General features: G+C 45.7%; 1 protein-coding gene across 3 annotated transcripts in view; it reads right to left on the bottom strand.

Moving 5' to 3' along the window:
- GYG1 (glycogenin 1) overlaps positions 1-13080 on the bottom strand; it is a gene marked incomplete at its 5' end in the record, with an annotated part of 40097 nt that continues 27017 nt past the window's right edge. For all 3 annotated transcript variants that reach the window (XM_082625953.1, XM_082625954.1, XM_082625955.1), the window contains 2 exons: positions 1-863; positions 3340-3559. In XM_082625953.1, the coding sequence (XP_082482079.1) occupies positions 690-863; positions 3340-3559 (394 nt within the window). In that variant the 3' untranslated portion in view covers positions 1-689. The remainder of the gene's footprint in view (positions 864-3339; positions 3560-13080) is intronic.

Genomic DNA, 13080 nt, shown 5'->3' with positions numbered 1-13080 from the left:
TATGTCAATAAATCTTTATTTTCCATACAAGGTGCCACTGTAGGTAACCATCACACTGCTGTTTTCAGATATACAGAACTGAACGAAAGCATTTTAGCATGCCGCCTTACTGTACATAGAAAACTGGTGAACATCTTCAGACACTAAGACTAGGAAATAAAATGGGTTAACACCATTTGTTGATATGCTTATGAATCACTCAGCAGTGTTATTATAGGTTGTCTTTACCTGAAAGCAGAATTACAATCACTCTGGCAGCCTCTGGGCGATTCTAAAATGCAGGTCTAGTGAAGGGTACAACAAGCAAGCAAGAGACAGGTACTGTGTCCCAACCTGAAGGGAGAGTGATTTGGAGCCTGGCTTGGCACATGTTAAGAGTTGATACAGCCATCTTAACCGCTTAAGATTTGAGTTTCCCTTACCACGTATGTTGGCAATCAGCATAATTGAGAATTTCTGAAATACAAGCTGAGGGTTAAAAAGCAGAACTGTGGTTCATATAACAGAATTGCTACTTAACTTTTGCCCAGTTCTCACCAGTTGTCCTGCAAACCCCCCACCCACATCTGATGGGTTTTAGTGAAAGCCTCTAACAACTGTAACAGACCCTTCTTAACCCAGCTCTAGATACTGAGTATCGGAAACAAGTGCCTGTGAAGTGGATGTGTCCACGGAAAAGGGCAGTGTTTCTACTGGAGGTAAGTGTCGAGCTTCTTCTTGATGTTGTCAAAGGAATCTGCTCCCATGTAATCAGCCTGGCCCTGTTCCCACCGCTCCTTCCGTTCTTCTGAGGATACAAAAGGCTCTGCCGTAGCCGGGATCTCCCCAAGGGACAGCTGTGATACGGCTCCTGACACATTTTCCTAGAAAGGGGAGAATAATCAGAGACTCCTTTAGAGCTGAAAGACCATTTTAAAGAATGCAGTAAACTGAAGAACGTGAGAAGAACCAGGATGAATTATCATGCAAGGTAGCAAAAACTGAAAAGTATTACATGAAACAAAACAAGACACAGAAATACAAGGATCATGATATTTTTCCTAACAAAATGAAGACTTCTTGACTCGGTGAAAACAGGGAGAACAAATTAATTGGGTAGGGTTAATGTTTAAGTTCTGCATACCTTTCTACAGAAGCCACAAGAGAAAGCCAGTGTATAGACCAAGTCTGAAAGCTGCAACAGTTCATTAGAAAGTGTAAGATGGATGGACAAGGGAACACAAGTCTCACGATAAGTTCTTGATCTGTGTGGGCTCAGAAAGGTTGAGAACTTAAACGAAATGATACCTCAGAAGCTACACTTCAGAAAGAACCTAAGCAGAGAGCCACACCACATACACAGCTGTCACATTATAAAAGCAAGAGCTAAACGGTCTGAGCCATACACCAAATTTATCTTCCTGTTCAAGCTTATTACCAAGTAGTATCTATTCCTGCAGCTTCTGTTAATTTGCTTAGTTTTGAGTAAGTCTTCATTTCCCATCTTCACCTTCCCTTGATTCATAACCCTCAGCCCTTGGGTTGTGGAAGGAACAAGGTAAATGTGCAGGAAATGGAGCAAACCTACTCTGCATTAAATTCGATTCTCATTACATACAGGTAGGCAATTAACTTCAGCAGTATCATAAAAGAACATCAGAGTTATCCTTCAGAAAGCTCTCAGGTGTGATAGTACTGGAAAGCTTAGAGAAAAAGGAAGGCAAATGAATACACACAGGTATTGTTTTTAACAGAGAAAATGGTAGAACAGAATGTTTGATTAGCTGTTTGTGTTGCTCTAAGTATATATGTATTTAAATATCCTGGAATTCCAAGGTATTTGGGTAGGTTCCATGGGATTATATCATAATAGCTGAGGCAACGTGAAGTCCTTCCCTGGGACTAGTCCCGCCTCTGCCTTCCACAGGCCAACGGAGTGATACCCGGAGCCTCCTGCAGAGCCCTCTGCTCACAGTGCTTTCATAAGGACAGCCGCCCCTCACACCGGGATGTGAGTCCCAGTTCTGCTGCTGACTAGTCTGTTACATAACTGAAGGAAGGTATGTAACTTCTTTAAGCCTCAGATAATTTTAATATATAAAAAGGGGATATTAACAAAAATAATACTTACTTGACAGAGTGCTTATAATAAGGGTTAAATAAGAATAGATATCTTAAGCACTTACTATATGTACCTGGCAATGTTCCAAGTACTGTATAAGTATTATTTCCTGGTCCATATAAAGCAATTAGTGTAAGAATGTAAGTGTTAGTTATTTTTCCCTTTCTCCTTTTTATATTTTGGCACAAGTGCTCATAAGTGAAATGGCTAAAATCTATACCATAGCAAAGAGAAGGATCTCTTATAACCTTATAGTCTCTTATAATTATAGCAAGGTAATTAACTGATCTGTTAAGACTTGATTATAATTTACCCATTCAGTTTTATTCTTTTTTTTTTTTTTTTTTTTTTGTGGTACGTGGGCCTCTCACCATTGCGGCCCCTCCCGTTGCGGAGCACAGGCTCCGGATGCGCAGGCTCAGCAGCCATGGCTCACGGGCCCAGCTGCTCTGCGGCATGTGGGATCTTCCCGGACCGGGGCACGAACCCGTGTACCCTGCATCGGCAGGCGGACTCTCAACCACTGTGCCACCAGGGAAGCCCAGTTTTATTCTTTATATCTTAATATGTAACATAAAAGTTTAATTTCTCATTCTCTTCCAATTCCTCCAAAAGAACAAACCTCAGAGGAAGACCTTTAAAGTCAGAATTGTTACTGTAAATGTTAATGTCATCTTCCTCTTACAGAGAGATTTATTTTTCAAGATCCAATATAACCAGAGGAGTAAAACATGGCAAATCAAAATAATCCTAGAAAAGTATTTGCTGTATGTTCATGTTATTGTAATTTTCACTTGGAATATATTCTTCTACACGGATGGCAAAAATAAAATAGGTATATTTAAATACTTGCAGTTTCTAAAACATGAAATGGGGCATTCTTTGTTTTTGTAAACCACTATTTTTGGGGGAATAATCTTACAATCTTAGGACAATGGGCTAAGAATTTTATAGTTATAACGTACGGATATATATAGATCTATCTATCTATCCATCCATCTAAACCTCTAAAAACCTTTCCTTTGCTCCCAGGTCTAATGAAATTTGCCACAAAATCTACTTCTGCTCTAATCTTTGCTGGTAATATTTCTCCACTCTAAGATGGACATCGTTTTCTTTCCACAAAGTCTTACTTTATCTCTTTGTTCAAAATACCATTAAATATTCCATCTCTACTAGTATACCAAGTTTTAAAAAATACAGCATCAAATTACCTGAAGGAAAAAAACAGAACCTACCACGTGTACGTGTGAGCGGGTGTCTTTGACAAGGCCAAACTGCTGAAGCAGAGGTAAAACGCTGGTAGTGAAGATGTCCCACCACAGGTTGAGAAACTCTGGATGAGTCACAGTGGGATCATGGGACTCACTTCTGACACTTTTTGTTTGAGGGTCGTAAGTATAATTCCATGGTTTGATTCGTCCTAGGAAATGCACAACTTTGGCATTTGCACCAAATCTGCCAAGTGAGCACAAGTTGAAACAGTTAGTGGATTCTGAGCACTGACAGTTCACCTTCCATCCTGAAGCAGTGGTTGGAAAAAAAGTTGAGCTCACTGAAACCATTTTAGACTTCTAAAATTATTCAATTATATGTTAAGTATACACAAAATCCCAAAGTAGCAGTGGATCAGTGCAACAACCCAACACTGATCCACCGTGGATAGCAGAGGTGCAGCCACCTGTTAAACCATTTGATATTACCTAGTAAAATTGAAAATGCTCACACTCTACAACCCAGAAGGAAGCTCAGCTCCTAGGCACATACCCTACGGAAACTCTTACACGTGTGCAGCAGGAAACACAATCAAAATGTTCACAGCAGTAGCACTGTTTGAAATAGTCATAAACTGGAAACAACTGAAGTGACTACGCTTTAGATTACTGTTCAGCAAGCGTTCATGCCTTTTCCCAGTCTCTACAGGGGGAGTACACTTTCCTGCCTGACTGATATTTGCATGTTTGCATGACTTGCTTTCACCAATGAAATGTGGGCAGAGTGGCAGTGTGCCTTAAAATAGCATTGCTGGTTTCTGTTCAGCCTCCCTGAGAAGCTACAACTTCTGCCAGCGGAAGAATGTACCCTGGGTAGCCTGCTGGTTCCAGAAGAATGAGACAGTCACAAGAGATGTGGATCAAACCTGTGGCCTGGCTCCAAACTCAGCTGAGATGATCAGAGCTGTCCCAGACTATTCAGTAACATATGAGCAAGAAATACATGCTGACTGTTCAATGTCACTGAAATTTGATGGTTATCCATTCTGTTTTTGTTTTAAGGACAACTGGTATATTCATATCATAGAATACAACATAGCAGTGAAAATGAATGAACCGTAGCTACCCAGATCACATAGAAAAAGGATGACTTTTCAAAATATGTTGAAAAAAAATTATACAAATTCAAATAGAAATACATACACATGAATCTACTTACATAAGGACAAAACAAAAAAAAGTACTGTTTAAAGAGTAGAAAACTATAATCAATGTAAATCTCATGATATTGGTTATCTTGGGAGGAAAGGGGAAGCTGTGATGGGCAAGACGAAAAGGGGCTTCAAAGATACTGGCTATGTTCCATTCCTTAACTTGGGTGGTGAAGGTGTTTTAAAAACTAAACATTTTTGTATGTCCTTTTGTATATACACTATATTTCACTAAATACACAACACTTTATACTATCTCATAATATAAAAAGAGTAAGACTTAAGAATGGTCCTAAACAATAAATGCTGGAGAGGGTGTGGAGAAAAGGGAACCCTCTTGCACTGCTGGTGGGAATGTGAATGGGTACAGCCACTATGGAGAACGGTATGGAGGTTCCTTAAAAAACTAAAAATAGAACTACCATATGACCCAGCAATCCCACTACTAGGCATATACCCTGAGAAATCCATAATTCAAAAAGAGACATGTACCAAAATGTTCATTGCAGCCCTATTTACAATAGCCCGGAGATGGAAACAACCTAAGTGTCCATCATCGGATGAATGGGTAACGAAGATGTGGCACATATATACAATGGAATATTACTCAGCCATAAAAGGAAACGAAACTGAGTTATTTGTAATGAGGTGGATAGACCTAGAGTCTGTCATACAGAGTGAAGTAAGTCAGAAAGAGAAAGACAAATACTGTATGCTAACACATATATGGAACTAAAAAAAAATGTCATGAAGAACCTAGGGGTAAAACGGGAATAAAGACACAGATCTACTTGAGAATGAACTTGAGGATATGGGAAGGGGGAAGGGTAAGCTGTGACAAAGCGAGAGAGAGGCATGGACATATATACACTACCAAACGTGGGGTAGATAGATGGTGGGAAGCGGCCGCATGGCACAGGGAGATCAGCTCGGTGCTTTGTGACTGCCTGGAGGGCTGGGATAGGGAGGGTGGGAGGGAGGGAGACGCAAGAGGGAAGGGATGTGGGAACAGATGTATATGTATGACTGATTCACTTTGTTATAAAGCAGAAACTAATAATAAAAAAAAAGAATGGTCCTGTTCTGGCTGGGAGAAAATCTATACATGTAAAACGAAATAATGATAAAGGTGAATACAAGTGCCAAAAGGAAGATGGGAACAGTGAGTGCCTTAAGAATTCAGAAGCAAGGAGGTCACTGAAAGCTAAGGTCAGTGGGGCAGGAGGTACTGAGATAGCGGATGTGACTTAAAATTTGTCCAGCAGATAGGAGCTGGGTAGCTGGTGCTAATACAGGGAATTGTAGGCCGGGGGATGCAGGTATCAGGTGAGCATGTGTGTACCAGACCGAGTGTCCTCCAATTAGAGCCAAAGAGGAAGCTTTGATAGGGAAAGGTAAAATGGGACCGATCCTTGGGTGTTGGGCTCAAGTGTCAGATCTTAAGTGGAGTTATCCTATAGGCAACCGAAATATTTGAGCATGACGTACAGTTCAAAACAATGCAAACTCTATTTATGTAACTCTTCTTATCTTCTAAAGGTTTTTTTGTTTTGTTTTTAATGTCACAGACCTGTTATATACCTATCATTATCTGACAGTTTACTATGTTTGGGGCCCAAATTCTTTCAGGACACATTTGGGAATAATCGTCCTGCCAGGTAAATTTTACTAATGTGTTAAATGGAGGCTCCTAGAGGCTAAGTGAGTTGCCCAGAGCCATACGGCTATTTAGTGGCAGAGATGGGATTCGGCACAGTTTTGCCCCTCTCTTAAACCTAAGCTCTTACCATCCTACCATGCTGCTACTCCAAAACCATGCAAGAAAAAGTGTGCTTACTGTAAATTTCCTCCTAAGGATAACTAGCTATCCTCCAGTGCATTTCTTTTGAAGATGAAGTGGATACTTGACACCCCCAAGCTTACTCTCTATTTTATACACGTGGTACATTTTACATGCACACACATACTTGTGCACATATACACACAAGAACTCTCAATGTTATCCTTAAACGGATAAATCATAATGCTCAAATCTGTGCATAGAGAGGGCTGTCAATTAAATAAGCAACTGTTACGTGTAAGGCACTATACTGTGGTCAGTGTGCAACCCGAAGAGGCTTTATCCAAACACGGAGATGAGTCATCTACATAAAAATAAGAAACAGTAGCACAAGCAAGGCAACAAGTCGGGGCCAGCAGGCCAGTGCTGACATTAAGGGCTATGGACATTCCAAAGCAATTACTGCAGGTGGAGGTTTTCAGAAGAGGCTTCAGACGAGGCTGAGAAAGATGAGCAGGGTTGAGAGAAGTGCCTTCAACAAGTGGTCTAACGGTGATGGGGGAACCCATCCCAGAGACCTGATACTTGCGTGCTGGTGGGGCGGGGGGATGGGCGGGGACAACAGGCACTGCCTCATCCTAGTGGTACACATAAGCCTAAAACCAGAATAGAGCACATGTGAAAGAGGAGGTGCCCCTTCCACCTCCGCAGACATCCACTCCTCCTGCCCTGACTTCCCTGCCTGGAGCAACAACACTTGGTTGCGTCTCCTTTATTAACTGGCCAGTAAGTCTCAAGCCATGACCTGCCGAGCCTAATTTGAATGTCACACGCAGTCATTTACATGAGAGCCATGAGAGGTAGCAACACTAATTAAGATAAAAGATGAATATACTGGGCTTCCCTGGTGGCGCAGTGGTTGAGGGTCTGCCTGCCAATGCAAGGGACACGGGTTCGTGCCCCGGTCCGGGAGGATCCCACATGCCACGGAGTGGCTGGGTCCGTGAGCCATAGCCGCTGAGCCTGTGCGTCCGGAGCCTGTGCTCCTCAACGGAAGAGGCCACAACAGTGAGAGGCCCGTGTAAAAGATGAATATAGCATGAACTTTATTCCTTTCCTGCCCACTCTCCCGACAGTTCACATCTGCTTAAGCAGCAGTCATCGGAACAGCTAACCTATATTGAGTACTCACATGTGCCAGGCACTGCTTAACATCTGCATGGTTCACCTCAGTTAATCTCCAGAAACAACTAAGTGAAGAAACCAAGGCAGGAAGAAGTTAACTTGTCTAGGATCACATGGCTGGTGAGTGACAAGGCTGGGATTCCACCCAAGCAGTCTGGCTCCAGAGCCAAGGTTCTCATCCACAACTAGGCTGTACTTGTAAGACACTCCCAGAATCATAAGGACATCACCTGAGAGTGTCATTTGTTACTTCACAGATTAACTCCCTGCCTACAGACGGTCAATATCAAAGTTGGAAATGAGCCCTGGAAACACCCCCAGTATAGTCAAGGACAGAGCAGCAGAAAGTAATGAATAGGAAAGAAAGCTCCAAAGTAAGCAACTTAGCACTGTCTGAAGACTGTTCTCAGAGGGATACAGTTTGCACAAAGTTTGGGGGAAAGGGGGGGAAACAAGACTAAGAAACAGACGGCGGTGCTTCGTAGGACCCAGAACTGGACTGCGCTGGGCAGTGTCTAAGGGCCTTCCCAGGGTGAATGCAGAGGAAGGGCACAACGGTCCAATCCACAGTAGAATGCCGCTGCAAAGCGGCCAACACGCCTGCACCGCAGGACGGCCCAGCCTCTGCGGGAGGCGGGAGCGCACACCCCGGCCTCTGGCTCTGTGTGTGCCCCGAGCTGGCTCAGGGGCCTCGGCCACCTCCCTGGGTACTGGCCTCGTGCCGGGCGGACTCCTCCCCACGTGGCCCGTGGCCTTCTCCTTGCATGGCAACAGCAACACCAGTGGGGACGGTCCACACCCTGCATTTCACTGTGGCTCAGGCCTGGGCTCGACCTTCATGAATCCGTGATGCCTAAGTGCTTCTTAAATGCTAGATCACTGTCACCTTCTGTGGCCAGGGGAAGGACCCCCTTTCTCAAAATTACCTTCTTTACCTATTCCACCCTAACAACGTGAAAAATTCTATCCACTGGATAGTCCTTTCGTCGACCGAGCAGTCTTGGTTTTAAGAAAGTTCTTTTTTTTTTTTTTGTTCACATCTTTATTGGCGTATAATTGCTTTACAATGGTGTGTTAGTTTATGCTGTATAACAAAGTGAATCAGCTATACATATACATGTATCCTCATATCTCCTCCCTCTTGCGTCTCCCTGCCTCCCACCCTCCCTATCCCATCCCTCCAGGCGGTCACAAAGCACCAAGCTGATCTCCCTGTGCTACGCGGCTGCTTCCCACTAGCTAGCTATTTTACGTTTGGTAGTGTATATATGTCCATGCCTCTCTCTCACTTCGTCCCAGCTTACCCTTCCCCCTCCCCATGTCCTCAAGTCCATTCTCTAGTAGGTCTGTGTCTTTATTCCCGTCTTACCCCTAGGTTCTTCATGACCTTTTTTTTTTTTTCCTTGGATTCCATATATATGTGTTAGCATAAGTCTGTTAGAGGTAGAAACTGAGATCTCAAAGGGTTCTAAATGTGGGTAGAACTGCCCTTTCTGCTCAAAGGCGAGGAATTCCTTGGGTGCCAGTAAGATGGGGGGAGGGTGGGGAGGGTTAAGAGGTGAGCAGAGGCAGGCTGCACGGTGTGAGGTACCTTCCCAACAGCTCCCCAAATCCCAGCAACAAAACAGATCGCAAAATGCACAGGATGAGAGGTTTCTTGAGAAAATGACTGGGGCCAGGGTACTGAGGGGCCGACCAGGAAGAGCCTGAGGATTCAGGCGGCTGACGGCAGAGGGGTGCACGAGGGAGGAAGTCGGGAAGATGCTGGGGCTTACAGGCTTCATGCGGGGGCTTCAGATGTCACGGGTTCAGGCCACGGTCAGCCCTATTTCTGCACAGTAAGGAACAGAAACCTGCGTTTTAGGTACTGAAGCGTTACTTGAACCTAAGTGCCATCTACCTGACAGACCTACGGGAATGAAAAGGGGTGGGAGAAAGACAAGTTTCGGAGCAAGGACGCTTTATGAGAAGAGCAGGCCTGGTGAGTCACTGCGTGTGAAGGTTTTGGACAGCCCAAGGGCCCTTTGAGAGGGGGGAAGAAAGGCAGCTGCTGAGTGGGAACCACGGAGCTCAGACAGAAAGGCAGGAGGAAGTGAAGACAGAAGAGAGGTGTAACACTGCTGCGGCCCCTCCCCGGGCGACACGGCAGCCACGCCAAACAGCCTCTGCCCACTGCAGTGACTCACGCTCTCTGACCCGCGGCCGCTCACTCTCGTACCTTCTCGGCAGCTGGGCAAAAGGCACTCACCCAGTAGGGTGCTCCTGGTAACTCCTTACAAGGGGCAGCCCTACTAGGCCTAACACTGGCCGCCACATGTGAAGGGTTATGAGTTATACAGTTTATCTAACCACACTCTCACAATACAAACAGAATGGTGTTTGTTTACACAACCAAGTAGCCTGAACGTCCTGCTCCATTAGCTTTCAGAATGAAACACTTTGTTTGCCAAAAAGATGAGCAAAAGGTCTTAGTTTTTGCATCTAGAGTTTCCATCAACCTAGATATGGATTTCATGTAATTATTTTTGTCAAAATCATGTTCCCTGAGGGACGTTTTTTAAAATCATTTTCTACCATTTCGATCAATTTATTCTTTAGTCATTTATGAAAAATACAAAATAACCATGTCAAAATGAAATAAGTAAGAGCACAGGTCATAAGTAAAAGGGAAAATTACTTGTTGCTTAAAAGAATAATTTAGCCTACATGCAAACCAGGGGTGGGGCTGTTTCTTAGAGAAGGCTAACCCAGGATATGACTCTGGTGGTATCTCTCTCTCTCACCAAAGGTACGACAGTCAGAACTTATGTCACCTTTTTAGTCAAAAGCAAAGCGGCCGACAAACAAGAAGCGGAAATGCTGATGTCAGAAGATTAAGTTCGACTGACCTCAACTCTCAGCGAGGATAACCAGAAGATTCACCGACTCACTGCCTGATTCACCCACCAAATTTTACCAGCCAGGAAAAAAACAAGTCAGGTCCATGTCACAACTGTCTCTAAATTACTAAGAGCCATTCATTCTGACCCACTCACGGGGATTTGTCTCAGCTTGCATACATCGCTTAAAATAAGTGTTCTAATTTTAACTTGATAGAATCTCAAAAGTGACGTCCAGAGCACAAGACACAGTTTGAACCCAAGCCACAAATAATAGTGCTTATGTTAGCCGTTAAAATAATCCCTGTGACCTGGTGTTACCGAAAGAGCAGAGAGAATTTTCATGACTAGTTTAGCAGTTGAGAAACGCAGCCGGGAACGTGCGGATGGGGCTACAGAACTGGTCAGGGCGGAAAAGGAACTAATCCCCGGCAGTGCACTCCCCGGGCGACACGGCAGCCACGCCGAACAGCCTCTGCCCACTGCGGTGACTCACGCTCTCTGACCCGCGGCCGCTCACTCCCGTACCTTCGCAGGCTCCCTCTTATACACGGACCCCCACAGCCAATCAGCCACCTCTCCTCTCTCACCAAAAAATTCCTCCTCTTACCCACTCACACTCTAAATCAAGAGTCATAAACCCAAGTGCCCAAGGTGGGGGGGAGTGCCGGTCATGCAGAGAGTGGACCTGGTGAGGGGGGTCCACGGGGCAAGTGCTTTTCCTATCAGCAGAAGACAGCTGCTACCTAGCAGCAAACAACGGTGGCCTCCAGGGACCCACCCGGTTTTTCCTTGCCTTTCAAGCTAAATAACCCTCCCAACTGTGTCCTGGAAATCACAAAGACAACAGTACTCAAACCCAGACTTTAATAACCTCAACTTGGACCTAGTCAACTATGCCAACCTACCAGGTTGGCCTCTGGTCACAAAGCAGCAGGGAAAGCCTCATGATGCCAGGCCACTAGGGAGACTTTCCTAGGGGTAGTGTGTCATTCTCAGTCTCTCCGGGCTGACTGCTCGCTCATTCATTCATTCAACTAAAACAATACAGCCACTGGGCCTCCCTGGTGGCGCAGTGGTTGAGAGTCCGCCTGCCGATGCAGGGGATACGGGTTCGTGCCCCAGTCCGGGAGGATCCCATATGCCGCGGAGCGGCTGGGCCCGTGAGCCATGGCCGCTGGGCCTGCGCGTCCGGAGCCTGTGCTCCGCAACGGGAGAGGCCACAACAGTGAGAGGCCCGCATACCGCAAAAAAAAAAAAAAAATAAATAAAAAAACAATACAGCCACCTACCTGCATCTGGGCCCACGCAACCATCCTAGCTCTTATGTGAAGCCAGCCCCTCCACTTGTGCACTAGGACGCATCCCCTCACCTAGTCGAGGACGTCACTCAGCAAGCCTCCCTCCAGATTTCTGCGTTACTGGTGCTCTCTCCCTCCCTCCCCGATCATTCCCAAAGGTGCCGTAACTTCTCCCACCTTTAAAAAACCACCCCCATCCCACCCCCTCTCTGGATCCTACACCCCCACCCAGCTACCAACCCACTTCCCTTCTCCCTTTCAAAGAAAAGGCTTCAGAAGAGTTCCAGTTCTCCATTCTCTGGGACCTGCTGCAATCAGGCTTTGTCCTCCACCACCACTCCACCAGGAATGCCCCTGCCCAAGTCACCGGTGACCGCCACATTCTAGGTCCAGGGCCACCTCTCAGCTGTCCTCTTACCTGACCTATCACAGCATCTGACACAGGGGGATCGCTTCCCCTTCCGGAAACGTTTTCTTGCTTGGCTTGTGCAACACCTCACTTTGCTGGGTCTCCTCCTGCCCTGCTGTTCTCGGGCTCTCGTTCCTGGTTGCTCCACATTTTCCTGTCCCAGGGCTCAGCCTCCAGGACTCTTTTCTATCATAACCACTCTCTTGGTTTTATCATCTTGTCTCCTGGCTATAAATATCACTTATATGCTGACACCTCCAGAGCTATGTCTCACCCAGTCTCTCTCCTGAACTCCCAACTCCTGTAGCTACTTACCTCTTCCACATTTTCACCAGGATGTTTAATACGCACCTCAAACTTAATACACCTGATATGTCTCTGGTCAGTCCCTGCCCCTGCGAACCTGCTTTGCTCACAATCTTCCCCATCTCAGGAAACGGCGGCTCCTTCATGCCACCTGCTTAGGTCCCATACTCGTAACAATCATCTTTGACATCCTTCTCCCACATCCCACCAAAGGTCTGATTTTTCAAAAGAGCTTGTGAAATTGCCTCATTTTTAAGCATTAACAACTGAGAAAAGAAAGAAAGAAAACTATGCAAGGAAAACAAAATAAATCTTTGGGACAAATAGAGTCTGCGGCCCACCAGCTTGAGACCTCTGAGGAGGGTGCGTCTTCCACCCTCTTCCCCTCCCACGAGCTCCCTCTCCTGCGGAGATGGCATTTCTCAAGCCGACTCCTGCCCATGAGATGTCATTCCCCGTGCCCTCTGTGCCTATCGTCAGACCAGCCTCTGAAGGCTGGGATGGCTCTGACGTGGAAGCTTCCTCCTCCGTGATGAGGACCCAGGTCGGGCAGCAGAATAGGCAGCATCCGTAAGGTGTGAGGACAGATGATGTGATACACGCTCAGAGGTGACGTCAGAATGAACCGATGGCCATGCTGAGAAAGGGGGCGCCTGGGGCCTGACAAGCATCACTAACGCCCAGAAAGGAGAAA

Source organism: Mesoplodon mirus (genome assembly GCF_964341445.2).
Source record: "Mesoplodon mirus genome assembly, chromosome: 6".
NCBI classification, from domain to species: domain Eukaryota; kingdom Metazoa; phylum Chordata; class Mammalia; order Artiodactyla; family Ziphiidae; genus Mesoplodon; species Mesoplodon mirus.
The sequence above is the reverse complement of the archived record's forward strand: the minus strand, read 5'-3'. Positions and strand labels throughout refer to the sequence as shown.